This window comes from Solea solea, chromosome 9, assembly GCF_958295425.1.
Source record: "Solea solea chromosome 9, fSolSol10.1, whole genome shotgun sequence".
NCBI classification, from domain to species: domain Eukaryota; kingdom Metazoa; phylum Chordata; class Actinopteri; order Pleuronectiformes; family Soleidae; genus Solea; species Solea solea.
The window spans coordinates 17,227,882-17,247,697 of NC_081142.1; the positions used below are offsets into that span (position 1 = coordinate 17,227,882).

The 19,816-nt window shown below is 39.5% G+C and overlaps 1 protein-coding gene and 1 non-coding gene across 2 annotated transcripts; one reads left to right on the top strand and one right to left on the bottom strand.

Annotated features, from left to right (window-relative positions):
- Positions 1–8,382: 8,382 nt before the first annotated feature.
- Positions 8,383–17,229, bottom strand: pgm1 (phosphoglucomutase 1). Its single transcript, XM_058638103.1, has 11 exons — positions 16,892–17,229; positions 14,086–14,248; positions 13,780–13,923; positions 13,403–13,528; positions 12,238–12,428; positions 11,592–11,746; positions 11,364–11,479; positions 11,140–11,275; positions 10,571–10,754; positions 10,224–10,358; positions 8,383–8,943 (listed from the first exon to the last, which is right to left on the bottom strand). Exons 1-11 carry the CDS (start codon positions 17,135–17,137, stop codon positions 8,854–8,856), a joined length of 1,686 nt encoding a protein of 561 aa, XP_058494086.1. The 5' UTR covers positions 17,138–17,229; the 3' UTR covers positions 8,383–8,853.
- A 1,956-nt stretch (positions 17,230–19,185) lies between these two features.
- Positions 19,186–19,257, top strand: trnap-agg (transfer RNA proline (anticodon AGG)). The gene has a single exon. It is a non-coding gene; the product is annotated as a tRNA-Pro (tRNA).
- Positions 19,258–19,816: the final 559 nt, after the last annotated feature.

The window sequence follows — 19,816 nt, forward strand, 5'->3', positions numbered from 1 at the left end:
TCAGCGTCTCTCTCTCTCTCTCCAACTAAAGCGCAATCCTTTCTTACACACTCACCGCAGGAGCCACATGGCTCTGATTAGCCACGTGTCGCCACCACGTGTTCATTACAGGAACTGACGGAGGCCGCTCAGGGATCTGAAATTAGATCATTTCATGTAGTTGATTTATAAGTGCACACAGGACCCCACATTTTCTAAAGTCATGTGGGAAGAAATGTATTTTTTTTTCCTCCAAAAAAAATAAATTCCAGTTAAGTTAGTAAATGGACCATTGCCATTCCTCAGGTTGATGCACTTTGTTGGTCGGTGCTGGTTTGCATGTAAACACTGTTGCATTACTGCCTTCTTCTGCATTTAATCATCCATTACTCTTTCACCCTCATTACTCCTCTTCCCTGAAATGGACTTTTTAACGCCAACACGGACAAGAAGGAAATGTTTGGGAAACCTGAAAATCTCAATTTCACTCTTGATTGAAACTCTGTAAAACAAAGCATTATAGAATAGCTTTGTTTCAGCAGCGATTGCACATTATTCATTATTTCATTCATTAATTAGTTAGTTAATTCTCACCATATTTATTTGTTGTCGTAATAGTACAGTGTTTTATGTCATTTATTTCAGTCTTTTGATTGATGCAGTTTATTTATTCATTTATTTATATATAGTACAGTATATAATAATAGCAGAGTAAAAACATAAGTCGGTTAAAAGAATATACAAAATAAATATTTTAAATAAATATAAGGATGAGGAACAGCGGTTTAATTCAGGACAGTGATGGAAATGGTCGTGTTAAAAGCCAGATCTGTGTTCTTGTGTTTTACTGAGAACATAAAGAACATTGTAAAAAAATACTGTAAATATCTGGTGATGGGACAAAGTAGTTCATAAATTGAGTTGTGTTTAATAGGAATGGGGTAGGAACATATAAGTTCATACTTCTGCCTATTCCTTTTCAAACGTGTGAAGAGATGTAAATGTTTATGTTGCCATTGTAAATGTTGTACGTGTTTGAAATAAAATACTGTATCTATCTATCGATCTATCTATCTATGTATCTATCTATCTATCTATCTATCTATCCATCTATCTATCTTCCTAGGTTCTTATACTGCTGTTGGTCTTCTTGACTCATCATGTGAGTTTTAGTGACTGCATGAGGAAGAGAAGAAGGGAGGTGAAGACAGAGGTCAGAAATGGTTTTGTATTTTTGTTTCTGTCATCATTTGTATAACTGTAACGGTGGAAAGTGGAGCACTTTCATGTCAGTCTGAACTTTATAATGTTTTCGTCTCACATTTCATCGTGTTTGTCCTGGCTGTCATGGCGATGATTGTGAAAGGACGCCTCTGTCTTTTGCAACTGCAAAACAAATCTATTTAACGGTACAAATAAGGCAACTTAAAAAAAAATATATATATATAAAAAACATAAGGCGACTTGTCAACAACAAAAAAACTAAAACTGAAAGTTGACACAACTACAGCGGTGACTGCCTACAAATTATGACAATTAAATCAAGCCTCCCTCAACTCTGGTTGCAATCACAAGCACAAAATATTCTGGGTTTGAACCAGTTGGCCAATCAGAGCCTTTCTGTGTGGTATTTGTATTTTCTCCCTCCGTGGCTTCTTCTCACAAACCAAAATCACACAGCTTAAGTGAAGTGGAGATGTACATTTGCCTGTAAATATAAGCATGCTTTTTATGTCGGCATTGTGATGGACTGGCAACCAGGGTGTCATGACCCAACTGATTGGATGAATGGATGACAAACTATGACTAAAGTAAGACACGCAGACTGAGGGGGTCTCTTTGTCTCTGCTACACGAGTTACAGCAAGTACAGCTTTTACAACAAGGAAAATATTCAACGGCAATTAAATGAACACCTAAATTTACCCACAGAGAAATGACGGGATGTGAACACTAAATCCAGCAGGGATTTTTTTGGGAGCTGAACCTCATGTTCTGTGTTTCTGAGAATATTACTGAATACTGGCTAAATAAAACCTTGTCTTGTTCTATACTGATACCAATATCAGTCTTACACAGTCGTTTTTACAGCTGGTATAGTACTAAAATAAGCTGTGCTGTTAAATTCACCAATCATAACCAGTCATTTCAAAAACCAAATGTTACAACTGTTGCCACAGTTTTACAGACTGTGCTTAGTGAAGCATTTATATGATATTTAAGGTTTTATACACTCTTTTCTTTATCTGATATGTGATCCTGTGATTTGGACCAGTATCAGACAGATACCGATACTGTGTATCTTATTATGATAATTTGAATTTATAATCACACAATGGCCACTATATGATTTATTGGAGTAAAACTGCATTATTTTGAAATCAGTCAAGAATTTCATGTTCTAACTAAACAATGTCACATCATTGGCTCCCTTTATGTTTTTCTATGGATTATTTATTGATTTTTTTTAGATTTTACTGATCACACTTTTTAAGGTACATATCAGAAATGGTGATCTAGAGGTGACTGTTTTATCAGGGACTTTCGACTTTGGAATGACCTGCCTGTTGAGTTTGTAGATTATAAAAATGTCCTGAGATAGTGTCACGTCTGGGACTATACCATTCTGCAGTCAAGTGACGTGAAGTAACAAACTACCGTTAAGTGAAGCCGAATCTATCTTTTGAATGATCTGACAGTGTTACGAGTGCATGCATCCTGTTAGAGTAATAAAGATACAGTTTAGAAGAGTTTCGACAGATCAAAAACACATTGTAGACCACAGAATGGGATGGAGGCATGTTGGAAAATGCGTTGCAATGATGTCACTTTTCATTTTTGCATATATCCCTACTCTTTTAAAAAACGTGAGCATTGGTTGTCTGGTTGCAAATGTAGGATAAAGTGAAAAATCAAAACTACAGGAAATAAGCTGCCATATTCAAATGTTTGACCCAGTGAACCTATTTGATTTCCATCTGTGCTCAAAGACAAACGAGCAGAGGAAAGAGTAAGTACAAAGAGAAGAGAATAGGGTTTCTTCGTTGCCATGAACAATGACACCTGCAGACATGTTAAACACACACACACACACACACACACACACACACACACACACACACACACACACACACACACACACACGCTTTTACACAATTATTAATCCCAGAGCCTCATAGAATTGCTAACCCACCTCACCTCCTCTCCTTCCCCACACCTTGTTTCACTTTACTCGACTCACCTCTAGCTTCAGACACATACTTGTGGCTTGTGTGTCTGGATGTGTGTGTCACAATGCACTTGGAAAGGCCAACACCAGCATTGTTAAAAAACATGTAGCTTTATTTTTTCATCTCCGGTTCTCATATATTTTGGCTTAACCCCGTTAATTATTGGGAAATATCATCCTCTCTGAAGTCTATTTGATTTCACTGTTACAGCATAAAAGAATATGCGTATGAACAATGCTTTAGACTCCCCCCCCCCACCAAAGATCTGAGAGTTTACTGCATTGCATACACATGTTCAAGGCTTCACCTCAGATATCTCTGCTCCACATCAAACCTGTAAGTCCAGGACCTGGTCTATGGCTGCCTCCTTAGGGCTTTTAATCAAAACCTTCCTTTCCTTCCTTCTCTCTTTTCACTCTCAGAGTCATCCCAGGAGAGATGCTGCTGCTGCAGAACCACGGCCTGGAGATAACGCTGCCCAAGCTTCCTGTGAACCTTGACTTAGCACAAAGTTGTGGCCAAGTGTGTGTGTTGGGAGGAATACAATCGTAATGCTTCACTTCACTTCACTGGTTTTCTGTGCTACACTTCTGTATACTGTATGTCAACACGTCCCTGCAGTGGTCCTGGTGCAATGGAACTCGAATGATTGAGGAAATTAACAATGCGGTGATTATGAGAGCTGAAGGATACAAAGCAGCAGTCTACACGAGCAGCCAAAACCTCTAATCAAAAGCAGGACTGTGGTCACTTCATGCATTTCAACGTGTAAAAAGAGACTGTAGTTGATTTGATAATGATGAATGTTCAGTCTCACTTTAATAGATCGGACACAGTTCTGTTCAAGGCCAGAGGTTGTGATTTTTAAGAAGTGGAGATATTACAAATGCAATTCTTCTTGATTTAATTGGCTCAACTGTGAAATCTGCAAAGTCTTTCTTTTTTGTCCATTATTTGGACTGAGAGAGTAAAACAATAGTGTGAGAGTAGGAAAGAGTAAAGACATTACACTGGTGATCACCCTAACCACTCTTTGCACCCTAACCACTCTGCTATAGGGATGCCCAAACATCTACTCTCAGCTCTAGTTTCCGTTACACTTTAGTCTGTATCATTTGCTAAGCTCCTTCTGGAGCTGAGCTTTTCTCTGGACTGCTCAGAGAAAAGTGGCACACACCAAAAGTGTGTGTGTATGTGTTGGATTTCACATAACATTTCAATTAATGCAACAAAGGACTATTGTGCTCCAGTGATATCACAAGGACAATGTGGAGTCCTGAGGATAAAAAAAAAAGGAGGGAAAACTGAACATTTCAATTTGGTTAGACTACGTGTGATGAGAAGGTCATGAGATGATGTTTAAAATTGGGTTTGGGATTTGGTCCTACTTTCGGGACAGGTCGGGACTCAAACCCATGACCTTCTTGCTGTGAGGCAACATAACTAGCTACTATTCCGCCATATGGCCCTGATGAATGTTCAGTCTCACTTTAATAGATTAGACAATTTCTCTTTTTTGCTTAAAACTGTCTTGCTTTACTCACACTGTGCTTCTGCTGCCTCGCTGTAAAATGAGTCACACAGAGAGGTTCATGTGAAGCTGACAGGGTTCATCAGGATTGTGGGAACTCATTTGACAGTGGTTTAGCTTCATACAGCTGCAGTGTGGCTGGAAACACCAGTAAGTGCCAACAAAACACCCAAAGTGGATTCTACTGCTAAAATTGTATTTCAAATACTATTTTGGCTTCTTGTGAATGTGATTATCTGAACAAATCAAGTACTCACCTAAACAAGCTGCTGCTGTTCACTGCACCGCGCAGCTCCAGTTTCCCCCTTGATGAAGTATTGCTACGTTTAAAGACAGATAGACAACACTTGTGATGCACTGGCAGGAGGTCGGCGCTGTCTCTGAATGCATGAATGTGTGTGAGAGAGACAGAGACTGCAGTGTTTTGGTGAAAGAAGTTGCACATTGGAGTTTGAATACCAGTGGTTGTGATTTCTAAGCAGTGAGAAGAAGACAAACAACAACAAGAAGTAAAGAAGTCAAACCGGTGATGTGTCATGCAGCCTAACCACTCAGCGATCAGGACACCCAAACATGTAAACTCTTAGCTCCAGTTTCTGTAACATCGTAGCCTGTAGCATTCGAGACTCCACGGCCTCCTCCTTGTGGATCTGAGCGTCATCTGGACTGCAGAGAGAAAAATGTAGGGATTTCACATATCTTTCCAATTAATTCAACAAAGAGCATTTGTCTTCCAGCAACAGCACGAGGACAGCAACACTCAGTACAAATATCATGCCGTCAATCCACACACAGGAAGTCGGGCGAGGGGGGGGAAGGTGTGAGATGATGTGCATCATGAGTCGGCTCCTTTTTGGATCTTCTGTCTTGGCAGTCAAATGCATTTAACCAAAGCAGCAGTTTAATAGAGAGCTACAGAGGGAGTGGAAGAGGTTTCCGAGGGGGAAGACCTCACCACTGGGCCGATCAGATTATTTCTGACACTGGCACATTTTGTTTGCCCTTGATGTCCGTGGACTTCATTCTACCTGAAGTAGAATATTATTATTAAAATTGCAACCATGCACGGTGAAAGCCATCTGACTTTTAAAGTAGAGTGGGTTGGAGTTTTGAAGGTTTCGTCAAAGATCACAGCGGCTTCCTGTTTCGGCCACGGAGCACGGACAGGGGTGTCTTTGTAAGAACGTTAGTAATGATGTCTCCCTCAATAAAAGAGAATGTAACTATAATGGTGATGGTGGACGTTCAGAGATGTCAGTAATTCCGCCCCCAAAAAAAATTTCCTTTCATCCCCACATGAGTAGTCTTGTGATTCCACTGGAATTTTTCCTTGCATCCCTCTAAAAATACACTTGCTCTTTACTCATTCTTCAGTCAGCATACGGCAATGTCCATGCATCTGAGATAGGCAATGAAAGACAAAGAAAGATAGGTTAACCGTCTTAAAACGCCTGAGAGGAAGAAAGTTTCCACTCGTGTCAGGACATCATTAAATGGTGTCTTCTCTCTGCATCACTTTCACACCCTCTCTTGTGTATCATGAGTTTAAATCAGTATTACTTGTTCAGCGCACTCCTCGCGTGGTGTGTCCTTTGGAACATACTACAGTCAGTAATATGTAACAAATGCAGGGTGGAGGGAGTTTTTTTTTTATGCTAATATAGATTTTATTTGTAGTGGCTGAACATGCTGAATGCAGTTCATAATGAAAGCAATGAAGGGGAAGGTCGTGCTGCGGATGCCAGAAATATCATTGGCAGAACATGGGGGTGTGACTTGAACATTTATTTCGAAATCAAAGTCTTGATTTATGGCTTTATCGCGAACGCCAGTCATGTGGTGGCTGCTGGTTTTCAGAGTGGGAGGCAGGTGGGCCTTGTTGAGCTATACCGATCAGCCACATTAAATCCATTCACTGTCTGCATTGTAGTGGCTGACCCATTTATTTTTGAGTTATTCGTTGATGAAGCTGAACCTAGGCAAGTAGATTAAGGTGGAGAGGCTGATGCTTTATATACATATACATATACATATATATATATACATATATACTGTATATACCTATATAGATAGGTTGTTGAGTATTGACAATAAACAGCAGCTGAACCTTTCGTTTCAGTATAAATGTATTTCACATAGTCATAGTAACGGAAGCCCCTTCCTTCTTCCAACTCACATATTGTATCACTTGACACAGAACACGGTGTCTCAGCAAAAGGAAAAACTTTCACAGAAAGAACCAGAAGGAGTAAAACCCACCTGCACACAGCAGAGTGACAGCCTGTGCTTTCTTCACTCCCTTTTTTTGGAGCAGCGAGAGAATGCTGTCTTTGTTGCCCCTCAACTTGCAAGTGAGCAACATACAGGACGCTCTTAAGACACGCGGCTCAACGCCAGCTCCACAGAAAGCCATTTGGACATCTAATAGCTGCGAATCTGGCCAGCTTAATGTAAGCCTTATTGTGATTACCTGAGGTAATGACAGCCAATCCAAATACAGCCTGTGAGCCATTATGAGCAGACATTATGCATTACACTATGTTGGGCCTGACAGGCTACGAACAACGCAGCATTCCACCATGTTCCATGACCTCTACGGCTGCAGAAAGAACCTGTTTATGACAGTTATATATCCCATATACTTCAGACTGCACCTGACAAATAGGCCTTAAAGGCTCCATCCACAGCTTTTCACTGAACACAGACAAGGCGATTGGAATCGTTTATGCCGACAATGGCGTTTAAAATCTGTCTCAAAGTGCAAGTCAGGAAATCAGAGGAAAAGTAAGATAGCAGTAATAGCGAGCAGAAATCCAATGTCATCATACACGAAACATTTTAGATATCTGCGGCAAAAAAAGACTGCGTGATTGGCCAATTAGTTCCAGTTCAGTAACTTCAACTGTTTTCCATGTGTTTTTTGGGGGGGATTACTGCAAACAGGTAGAGCTGATTTTGCCGGTCAGCGTGAACGACACCGACATACATGACAGAAATTGGCGGAAAATGTGGCATCTGTGATTGAGGGCAATTTTCTCTTTTCAAGTTCAGAGGGAAACACACCATGTGCACCTGATTTTCCACCCGCAGTCCTATTAACTTAATTGTGGCCAATTTGAATCCAGATAGGAGAACTGTGCAAGGAATAAATTGGACAAAAATCAGTACCTGCTGAGTCCATAATAGTACAATCTGCGTCAAATAACATTCACTCTTTCCCCCACGGTGAAAAACTAAAGCAGAAAGACATTCATGTTAAAATATCTCCTGACACTCTACAGTGCTTATCATTATTCAAGCTTATACTGAGTGACAGAATGAATTTCTTTTCTCTCCTGGAGGTTTCTACCACTGATCTATGCATGCATCGCAAATGATTTCCCAACTGAAAAAGAAGCAACAATGAATACCACAACACACACACACTTGTTTCAGTCTCTCTTGTGAGCGCTTACTTTTCTCAACGTGGCTCTGCTAAAGCAATCACAGCTGGCCCCCCAACACTCACTTAAGCAGGTACAGAATGTGTGTATGGTATTGTAGCATTTGTGCACCTAAGACAGGGATCTCAATATGAATTAAATGCATTAAATATTGTGCAACTACAAATAAAAAAATAAATGAAGACAAAAACAGATTTAGAACATGACTACAGTTCTTACTTTATGTAAGGTTCTTTTATTATTAGTGGATATGTTTGTTGTCAAGGCCTAACCTGTGGTGCGCATTTAGAGGTTTGCTTTGGGGGAACAGCTGATTAATGGCCAGTAGTTGAACAGAAATTGCATAAGACACCAGTTGACAGACACAGACCATAAGTCTTTAATACTTAAATGCTCTATAAATCTGTTAATATTCATAATATCCTCATGGCAACTTGAAATGACCTAGCAACAACTATATTAGCGTTCACACTAGTCTTTCACTAGAAGATGGCAGTGTAATGTAAATCATTTATTATTATTTATTTTAACCAGGTTTCGTATCCAGCTCTCTTCCTTTTCTTTTTTACAGGGGGGGCAAAACATTTAACCCAAGCATTTAAGTGCAGCTTCATCCCCCCCATGAGAGTGGAGGTACCCTGCTGCTGAATGGATGCAGTGTAACAGAGGAATCATGTGATCACAGTTGGGCCGGTGCGTCCAGTCCTCTCTTGGAGCTGAGAAACCTTCAGGGCGATGTCTACCAGAGGAGCCAACATGACCTGCACAGCGAGATGACACAAACACAGACGTGTGACTTCCTGTTCACGCCATGGTGTCGTCACACACACACACATCTATTTAGATATTTAAAGAGGTAAGTAATTGAATGTCCCTGTAATGTTCTAACTTGATTAGAAAATTAGATTTACATTTTTTAATCAAATTCAGTATTATTTCTGAAACTTCTTGAGTCATTTGTTTACTGCTTGAGGAGACACCATTTTAACCCGTTAGAGCTGTAATGTCATGATAAGTTAGTGACTTGATAACGCTTTCTGCCAATGAAGACTTGCTGACACTGTAATGATTTCCGTTTTTTGATTGTTGGCGCGACATAACACCACATCTGAAAATGTCAACGTAGCCTTAAAATAATAATAATAATAATAATCAACCAAACGATACATGTAATTGTTCGTTGCATCCCAAGTGACTGTTATTAAAACCTCAGCCAGTTGTGTGGACTGTGGGGACATTTTTCAGTATCAAAATAAATGTCACTTTAGATTCAAATCTTCAGCGAAACACTTGATAGAAATGACGCAACCATGTGAAGAAAAGGGCCACATCCTTCCCTTGAGATGTGTTTCGGAACCTATAAGCAGAAACATAAACTGTCCTGGTCTAAGCGGAGATCTCCCAGTGTTTATTGACACTGCTTCTCAACCACATTGTGAGCCAGTCATGAGCTGAAGTCAAACTGACTGGTGTCAGCCAACTGAACCATTAAACTACTGACCATTTATCTGTCATATTAAGACTCCACTTATCTGTTTGGAGGATAAGAAGCCTGAGTAGAATTTCTATTCACTCTTTTTCGAGGCTTGTCTCTCTTTGTTGTACATCACCTCCCTTATCCACACCAGTCAAAATAACTTAGTATCCAGTTGGAACTTGTATTCTTTATTTTTCCCTTATGCTAAAAAGTTTCCCCTCTTCTAATACTGGCGCTGATAAGCTGCTATAACTCAAGACTTGGCCAAACATCTCCGTCATCTCTCATGTTTATACTACCTCTGGAACATGTTTTTGGAGCAAGCTGGCTGGCTTCCACACTACAGATCATTCCAACCAGCATCAAGGTTTGAGAAGCTCAAGTCTTTAAACCCTGTTTGAGTAGAGCTTTGACCTGTTTTCTATCTGTTACCTTGGTTGGTTTCCTTTCTTTTCTTTTTTTTCTGTGAGTTTTAACATATGACATTAATCGGAGGACTTCATAGTCTAGTCTTTTTTCCGTCACTGGATCGAAAAGGCTGCAATTACTCCACAGCGGCCTGACCTGTGGGTCCTGGTAAATCTTCTGGGGGTCCTTCTCATAGCTGTCTATGTAGAGCCTGACGGTTGCTCCGGCGCTGCCTGTACCGCTGAGACGGAAAATAATCCTTGAACCATCAGAGAAAATGATTCTGAGGCCCTGAGGAAGTGAGAGACAGAGGAGATGAAAATGTGCAGAAACAGTAAACACATGAAGAGATACTGTGTATGAGGTGCAATAAACTACACAGTTTAATCTATCATTATAGGGATTTTGTTATGTTCCCTTAATTCTAACATTAAGTCAACCATTTATACAAGATTAATAAAAAATATGTAGGACTATCTTGACAGATGCTGTTGATTCTTTACCTGATTTTTGGACACGCTACCGTCGACAGGGTCTGTGTAGGCGAAGTTATCGGCGACAGCCACCTCATAAGTCTTGTCACCAGACGAAAACTTCTTTCCTATGAAGGACGGCTCGAACATTGCCGTCTCCAGATCCTTGATCATCTTGTTGGCGGGATCTGATTCGACCTCCTCATAGTCATACCTGCAGTTTAAATTAGGATTTTGGATTAAAATACATAAACACATATTAAAATAATCTTTTCCAGTTGAATTCGCAGGGGTGATTATTTTAGCATTTCTATGCAAGCTTCTCCTACTTTTGCTTGCTTTTTATCGGGAAAAGAACCCCACGATGAACAGATCAGTAGGTGGTCATAACCCACATTTATGCTTTTATTGAGATGTGTTTCTGTTTTTCTTATTTTATGGAAAAGACTGGAGAAGAATGCCTGTAAGTACAACACAATACAATTTAACAACAAGTGACATAAACCACCTTCCTAAACCGCCTTCATGTGTTGTAGTTCCCTAATGTTCCACTAGATGGAAGCCTAAAACTTCACAAGCCAGCACGAGTCAGCACTGACCTGGTGAAGAAGTTCCTGCCAAACTTCTGCCAGTGCTCTTTCATGATGTCCTCTACACTCTGTTTCCTGGTGGCTAAAATAGACAACCACGCAAGCACCGCCCACAGGCCGTCCTTCTCACGGATATGATCTGAGCCTGGTAGGTGAGCATGGGGGGTAGAGAGGGAGTGAGTGAGCGGGTAATAAGAGTTCTGGCTGCACAGATCTAATGACTTCTTACTCACCAGTGCCGAAGCTCTCCTCTCCACACAGTGAAAGTTTGCCAGCATCCATCAGGTTCCCGAAGAACTTCCAGCCAGTTGGAGTCTCATACAGCTGCATCTGAAGAGCTTTAGCTACACTGGAACACATAAAAATATGGATCTGTAATAAATGGAGGTTCAGGGTATTTTTTTTGGTTTAACCCCAAGAGGGATAAATTTATAATGCCTGTTAAGTCACGTGGTATTTACTTGTCCAGGGCTCCACTGGTTGGCATACTGCGGGCCAATCCTTTCACACCAGTCTTCTGGAAGTAAGGGATGCTAGTAATGTTGGCAGCAATGACAGCCACAGAGTCTGAGGGGTTCACGAAGAAGCCATGTTTACCCAGCACCATGTTACGGTCCTGAAGATGGTGGAGAACAAGTTGCACAGACAGAACAGGGTGAAGAACCACAAATAGCAGACATGATGTAGCTTAGTCTTACTGAGTCAAGGATGACTTTCCTGAACCATGAGAAAATGTCTGTTCAGTCGGTTAATTGATGCAACATCTTCTACAGTTTTACCAACAAATATTTAGTTACATGTGACTAAACGGACACATGTAGTGTTGTAATAAATATAAAATAATTAGTTGGCAAAGCTTAAGAAAAACAGCAAATTAAAAACATTCACTGTCCTCACTAAAGAGTGACCGAAGTCATAACGAGTTCAGCCTCACCCCTTTATTTTTCTAACAGAAATTACAACCATAATAAATCTGAGTTTATTAAATTTGTTTCTATGTGAGCTGACATCATGAAAATCCAGTTCAACTATTTCACAACTCTGCTCTCACCTCTCCCCGATTTAACAGGCATAGAATTCCAGACTCTGGAAGAAAACTGGACTTACACCATCACCATCAAAAGCCGCTCCAAAGTCATATTCGCCTCCCTTCATTGTTTTGACCAGGTCAGCAGCATAGGTCAGGTTAGGATCAGGGTGATGGCCCCCAAAATCCTCCTTGGGGACACAGTTGACCGCAGAGTTGGCGGGAGAGCCCAGCTCCTCACAGACTATCTTCTTTACATAAGGTCCAACCACTAGAGGGAGAAAGTGTGCCATTAAAAGGATGACCATGTCTGCTTCAGGATACAGTGAGAGAGGGAAGGTCTTGACTTCATCATATAAAATGTTTATTTAAGATGAAAAAGCATCGGATTCAAGGTTTTTGACCACCTAATTAGAATTTTGTACTGAAGTTCATGCTGAGGAGTTAAAACACTGATAAAATTCACCTTGAACTTTCATCCCATCCATAAACAAATGCCAATATAGGCATGGTCTCATTACAGATTTTACATCTGGAATAATGTCTTTTTGCCATACATAAAATATATTTATTCTCTTTCCACAGTAATAATAATACTATTAGTATAATAAATAGTAATATGTAATATCTTAGTGTACAATAAATTGGTAAGGGGATCAGTGGTCAGTGGATTTGCTTTACAATTATGTATTTATTCTGCAGGATGGAATCCCTGTTCTTAAAAGTTAAGTAATTTAAGAGTGTACCTTAATTTGTCGTTTAATTCTTACAACCCCCCCATATTTTTTATTTCATTGTGAGGATATGAATACTGTAATTCGACATATTTTTCAAGAGAAGTCATCAGAACACCATCTCCCTTGTCATTTTGTTTCAAATTAGGGTTTTTTATTTCTTAATTATAAATGCTTTAACGGTTTTATCTTAGACATCAGTACAAAGAGACACTAAAGAAACTCATATACAGCATATAATGTCCCGCTTTATTGTTGATCACACCTTCCCTAATTTTGCTTTACTTAAATACGTTGTGTGTTTTCATTACTCATCGGTTTTGTGTGACTCTGATTTTCATTTTTCATTTATCAGTCATTTTTAAATAAAAAGTCAGGCATTTATCATGCATTTTTCTCTGGTAAAACTGAACACTTTTAAACGTGTCAAAATAGAGTAAGTACACACAATCTTACTATTTTACATGGCTATACTCTGACTATCACAAAACTGTGTCGTGCTGTGTCATACCTCCATGCATAGCATCCAACCGGACGTTAATGTGATTTGCTCCAGAGAGAAGCTCTTTCAATGCAGCAAAGTCAAAGATACCCCTCAGCATCTCAGCATAGGCTTCCACAGAGTCCACAATCTCCACTGAGACGAATAAAAGAGAAACAGAAGGACGTTAAGATGGGGGCAGGTGATAAGATAAAAGTTCTAAAAAGAAAACTAACATTTATGACACTCTGCCTAATAATACATGACATTCACATATCCATACAAAGCACCCATCGGCCACAGATGATTATAATTGCCTGTTCATGTGTAAAAGCTAAAGTTACAACTACACTGCAGTTCAATTTTGACCAGTCAATCGTTATCGGGTATTAATGTGAAAACTTTACCTGTGAAAGGCTTGAAAGTGTCCACTTCAAAAGTCTGCTTTCCGATCTTGGACAGGTCTACTTTCAAATCAGGGCAGATAAGATACTCCTGCAGGCTTTTGCTGACATCAAATATTTTATTTGTGATGCCCTCTGGTGCAGGTCCTATGGACAAAGGTGAAATGTTGCAGTTATAGCCTGAAAACAACCCTGAGGCAAATGCACACAGTGTACACAGGTAGAAAAGCGTGCTTAAAGGACTCACTGTGTACAGAGTAATATAGTGAGATTAATTTATATAAAGAGCATACTGTTGCCGCCACACACCTCCACTGGAGATGTTGTACTTGATGCCAAAGTCTCCATTGGGGCCACCTGGGTTGTGGCTGGCTGTGAGGATAATGCCGCCAACTGCATTTAGCTTGCGGATCACACAGGAGACAGCTGGGGTGGACATGATGCCATTCTGCCCAATCACCAGATGATTTATCTGTAGGCAGAACACATAATATGTACATCAGCATACTCATGCCACAAAGAGGGAAATAAAAGAAAATACTCGATTAAGCCAAAACTAACGGCTTGAGTGGAATAGACTATTAACACAAACTAATAAATCATTTTCAAAACACATTGAATACTCTGTCTGCAGGGCTCTTTAGATGTTTAGGTCCAAAAGTATTTCTGAAGGCGATTACGACTCCAAATGCACCACCAATAACATAAAGAATTGAACAAGTAATAAAAAAAATATAAACAGCTCTATCGCAACAAAACCCTGATCTAACTGTCATGGAGTCAGTGTAGGAATATTTGATACAGACAAAATGACAAAGAAAAAGTAAAATTGTTGCAACCTGTCACAAATGATTTGGTATAATATTGATGCAATTCTGACAGAACCTTGAAAAACACAGTAAAAGGCAGTAACACTAAATATTACTGCACCAAATATTTTATTTTACTTGCGTAACAAAAAATATCACGCATGTACTGTACTGTTAAAGTTAGGATTCCAGTGCCATAAGTCACTCGACTTAAACGGTTTCCTTTGAGTAAACATTCTGTATGAACAACAATGACCCTGATTAGTCCACCTTTGGCAATGTTTACTCACTGCCTCGTAGCGTAAGAACAGCCACTCATAGATAAAAGAATAACCACAACTTTGAGCACCTTGAACCTACTGGCATCAGTGACAAACCTTGCAACCTTTGCTTTACAGCAACTGCGAATGAGAAAGAAGGTTGTAGCTTTGAACATGTGAGCACTGCATTTTGGATGCAGATATAAGATCTGTGGATGAGTTGACACCTAAAAAGATGTACTCAATGTACTTAGGGCTGCAAATCAATTTATCGATCATTTGTCGGTTACTAAATCAATCAACATTAGTCAGTACTTTGACAATTGTATAAGCGGTCTTGGTGTTTTTTGCAATAAGTAAAACATGTTCTCTGAATTTTAAGGTTCTTAATGTGATTATTTTCCCGTTTTCTAGCTGCATAATACAAAGTAATCATTAAAATAGTATATACAAACATAAATATAAATACACAACACTGTTGTTCTGAGGCTTGGTAAACATGCTGTGTGTATATAATATATATACATATTGTGTCTATATATACACATATATATATATATATATATATATATATATATATATATATATATATATATATATAAAAACAAACATCATTCATAACTACTATTACAGATATCTGCAGTTGAGGTTTTACTAGTCAAATCACTTTTGCCATTCATGTGTATGGGGTTTATCATTAAATATCTAACGCTCTCTCTATATATCTCTCATTGCAATTTAAGATATCTACAACATCATTACGACTAGTCATAAATCAAGTTCAAGATATCTTTAATTACCCTCAATTGAAGATATCTACACAGTTTTTAGATACCTTGAATTAAGTTTCAGTTATCTTGAACTTGAATTGTGACTAGTCATAATGACACTGTAGATATCTGAACTAATGACAAACCCCAGACACATGAATGGCAAAAGTGACATCATTGTGACTAGTAACGACTGAATTGCAGACATCTGAAACTGTAGTTTTGACTAGTAAGAATGACGTCACAGATAACTACAACTACAATTCATACTTATCGCACTTACTAGTCAAAATGACGTCACGGATATCTGTAATGGTAATTCCAGATAGTCAAACTGGCGATTAATTAGAGGCCAGGTGTACCTAATAAAATGGCCGGTGAAAGCAAAGCAAAGCAACGTGATGGGCTGCACGTTTCACGTCACGCCCCCTGCTCAGTACAGTGCAGTAACAGAGTGAGTGAGGGCAGCCATGGCATCTCACTGGCTGCAGTTGTTATGAAACAACACACTGTCAGGTTGCCACGCTTCCTTACTAATAAAAGCACACTTTTGCACATTTGTAGACACACGACCATAGATTATTATTTTTTTAAATGAAGACGGTTTGATTTGGAGTTTGATTTGTTAACGCGAGAGCAGAGCGTCGTGTCAGTATCATGGAAGTATGTGTGTGTGAATGTCAAAGGTAATCATTTGATATGCAGGAGTCCTCCATCATGCACTTTATGTAAAAGGTCACAGCGGTCAAGCTACAGTGGACAGTGAAACCCCAGTGGGGAAATGGTGACGATGTTGATGACACTTGTCTGTCATTTTAGTTTAACCTTACACTTTTGTCAAGTAGCTTTTCACCAACACAACTCCCAGCCCAATCTTATTATCAAAGAAGGACATGTAGAGACAAGGAGGACATGTTTGGTCCAACAATGTCCCTGTTAAACCACAGGAATGAGGGGAGCTTGAAGAGCAGAGCAGCACTAACATTGGTTAGCTCATTCATTAACGTAGCATCACTTGGCGTTAACTTTCTTTAAGAAAAACTGAACTGGACGAACCACATTTTAGTATATACTTCACAATAATTTTAGCTACTAATGAGACATTATGACGTGTAGCCATTGGCATTAACAGCTGTGGTTAGTAAGTGTGCAGCTAAATTTGTCCACAACACATAACGTAACAGTTAGCTCGATGTTAACTTGCTGGCTAACTTTAGCTAGCAGCCCATAATACTGTACACGGGGGGGAGACAGGAGGGGACTTTCAATGACTGACCCCGTTGGCAGCTGAGATCTGGACGATGAGCTGAATCGCGTCTTTCATGAAAAACCTGCCGTCTCCTCCCACCACCAGAGTGGCCGTCTGACGCTCCGCAGGCTCGACGACAGAGATAATGCTCTGGATGAAGTTTTCCGCATAGTGCTGGTTCTGCTGGAACACAGTCACCCTCTTCCTCAGACCGCTCGTTCCGGGCTTCTGGTCCAAGTACGGCTTGGTCTTAACTGTCGTTATCTTCACCATTTTGACCCCCCCAGTGAGCACCTACAGTCCCCCGGATAATCCGCAGTCTCAGGTCCGACAGGCGACTGCAGTGGCAGAGAGGAGCAGACTACTCCCCCCGATGTGACCCGCCTTCTCGGTTTAAAGGGCAAGTACTGAAGACCCCCCCCACCAACAACCCCCTCCAAACAATACAGGTTGTTACTCAGATAATTATCATCTCATTAAAAGTGTGACAGCTTTCTTTGGGAATGCAAAACAGTCAACTAAATAAATATAATTTAGATGTACTGAGGTTTCAAGTCCACCCAGGACACATCAAATTACAGGACACATTTGGTCCTGCTCATACTTAATATTAACATCCATCCTGAAAGATCCGATCATACGTGGACAGCATCAAGTATGATCCGTTTACACATGACATCAAAATGTGTTCCGTGACCTATCTGCACACTGTATACAAATATACAAATGCAAAAATAATGTTTTGAAAAAGTCTGACTGAAAATATGTGTGTGCATGGGTGACAGGTGGAGAGAGAGAAGTGAGTGTAACATAGAATAAAACATTAACCATAAAAAAGCGTAAAAAAAATGGACAAAAAAGAGGACATCAGCAACTGAGGAGATGGTCATTGATGCGTCTTCAGTCAGGATAGATTTGGGTTCACTAATGTGGCCATGTCCCCAAGTCATGCACCTCTGAATTTGGTTCACATCTGAAGACACATTCAGATCTGGATCTCTTCAGAACTGAATTTAGCGCTGCCTATATGTGATCAGCTGTCGATTATTTGCTCAATTGAAAAATGTTGATCAGTGTTTCTTAAACCTGGAAGTGATGATGTTCTTGAATGTCTTCTTTTGTCCACAAACCAGTATTAATGATTTCTTTGTTATATGGAGCAAATGAACCAGAACATATTCACATTAAAGAAGCTGAGAAATCAGGAAACTTGTTCTAATTAATGGGAAAAGTAAATCAAACCGATTATCAAAATAGTTGACGATTAATTTAGTAATCGATAACTTATCGATTAATTGAATAAATTAATTGAATAATCATTGCAGTCCTAGTTGAATATTCAAATATGAAATTGCATTTTGTTCCCCTGTAACAGACAACCAAGCATACAGGCTCCCCATGCAAAATTACTTTATGCTTTAACAGAACTTTGTACCTTTAAGGTAAAGACAAATGCTCCTACAGGTCAATGACTGGAAGGACTGTATTCTTGACAACTCTATAGACAAAATCAAAAAGTACATAAATCATAGTCAGTGCACTTATCTTAGTACCAGTCACTCTTGCAATTACTAAAAGAGTAAGATTTTTGTGATTGAGCCCTCTGTTTAAGTGAAAGTGAATTTCTCAAGGGAAATGTGGTGAAACAGATTCAGGCCACAACTGTTTGCTGCTGTTGCACCACAGTGTTTGTTAATCAGAAGGAGAGCAAAGTTTAACGTCAGACCCATGCCTTCAAAGACAATGGGGCGTGCATGAGTTTGCAGGCCAGGATATGCCTCTGTTGATACAACATATTCATGTATATGCTTATGTTTTTATTTCTTAACAGCATGAAAAGCAGGATGATGATAAATACAGGAAGGTAAACCCACTCACTGGTCTATTATCAATAACAATAATTAACCCACATATAAATAACTCTTCCCTTTGAGTTTATGTTATATATAAAATATATAAATTCATTGTATTGCAAAGTTATTTTTATCATGACACAAATCATAGTGAATCAAAAAAGTAAAGCAATGGAAATTAAACACTTGTTTTCTAAGGATTTTGAATCAAACCTGCAGTGAATAGTCTGATGATTTTTCTTGTTGGTGTTATTCTGCCTCTGTTTGGTCTTGATCAGAAACAATGTGACATTATTTATGGTAGCTCAGTGGTAGAGTGAGTCGTATTTCAACTTGAAGGTTGTGGGTTTGATTCTTGGGCAAGACACTTAACCCTGGACGGCTCCTGACGTGTGAATGGGTATGAAAGACGAGTGACAGTGAAACTATGCTGCACATAGAAGCACTGTATGAATGTGTGGGGAAAAGGGCTTGTTGGTCTAGGGGTATGATTCTCGCTTAGGGTGCGAGACGTCCCGGGTTCAAATCCTGGACAAGCCCTTGCAAAAGCTCTCTCTGAAAGGAAAAATAATTGAGTGCTCTTCCTTACCTATCTAGTGGAGTTACTTCTATGTAGCTTGTTCCTCTTTTGTAAGTCGTTTTGGACAAAAGCGTCTGCAAAATGCTTAAATGTAAATGTGTGTGTGAATGGCTGAAAACTAGAAAAGCACTTTATAAATTTATACCTTTTACCAAATTTGAATGCTGCATCCATCTGAAAATAGGCTCTATCAAGCGATACTATCAGACTTGACTGTGGAGTGGCAGCACAGGGTCAAGAACATGACACAGTTTTTTTTTAAGCAGACAGAGTTTTTCATGGGCACTGTTCCGTGTTTCCAAACATACTCCAATCTGTTTGCAGCCTCCTCACTTGACTAGTGCAATGTTGCTGTTACCTCCGTCTGTCTTGGCATAAAAGGAATCCGTTTACAGTGTGGGAATATTGCTGGGCGACACAGAGAAACACAGAGAGGAGTGTGGAAATGATAGGCTTAATCAGCATTGTGTGAATGGGTTGAATGCAGCAGACATTTTGTCTATATTGATATTTAGTCAC

Bases quoted from the DNA above. Each gene is read 5' to 3' on its own strand.
- pgm1 (XM_058638103.1), bottom strand. From the start codon at position 17,137: ATGGTGAAGATAACGACAGTTAAGACCAAGCCGTACTTGGACCAGAAG. The intron at 13,924-14,085 runs GTGTGTGGCGGC...CTTTGTCCATAG, and splicing joins GTACAACATCTCCAGTGGAG to GACCTGCACCAGAGGGCATC. The intron at 12,429-13,402 runs GTATGACACAGC...TTCTCCCTCTAG, and splicing joins GTTGGATGCTATGCATGGAG to TGGTTGGACCTTATGTAAAG.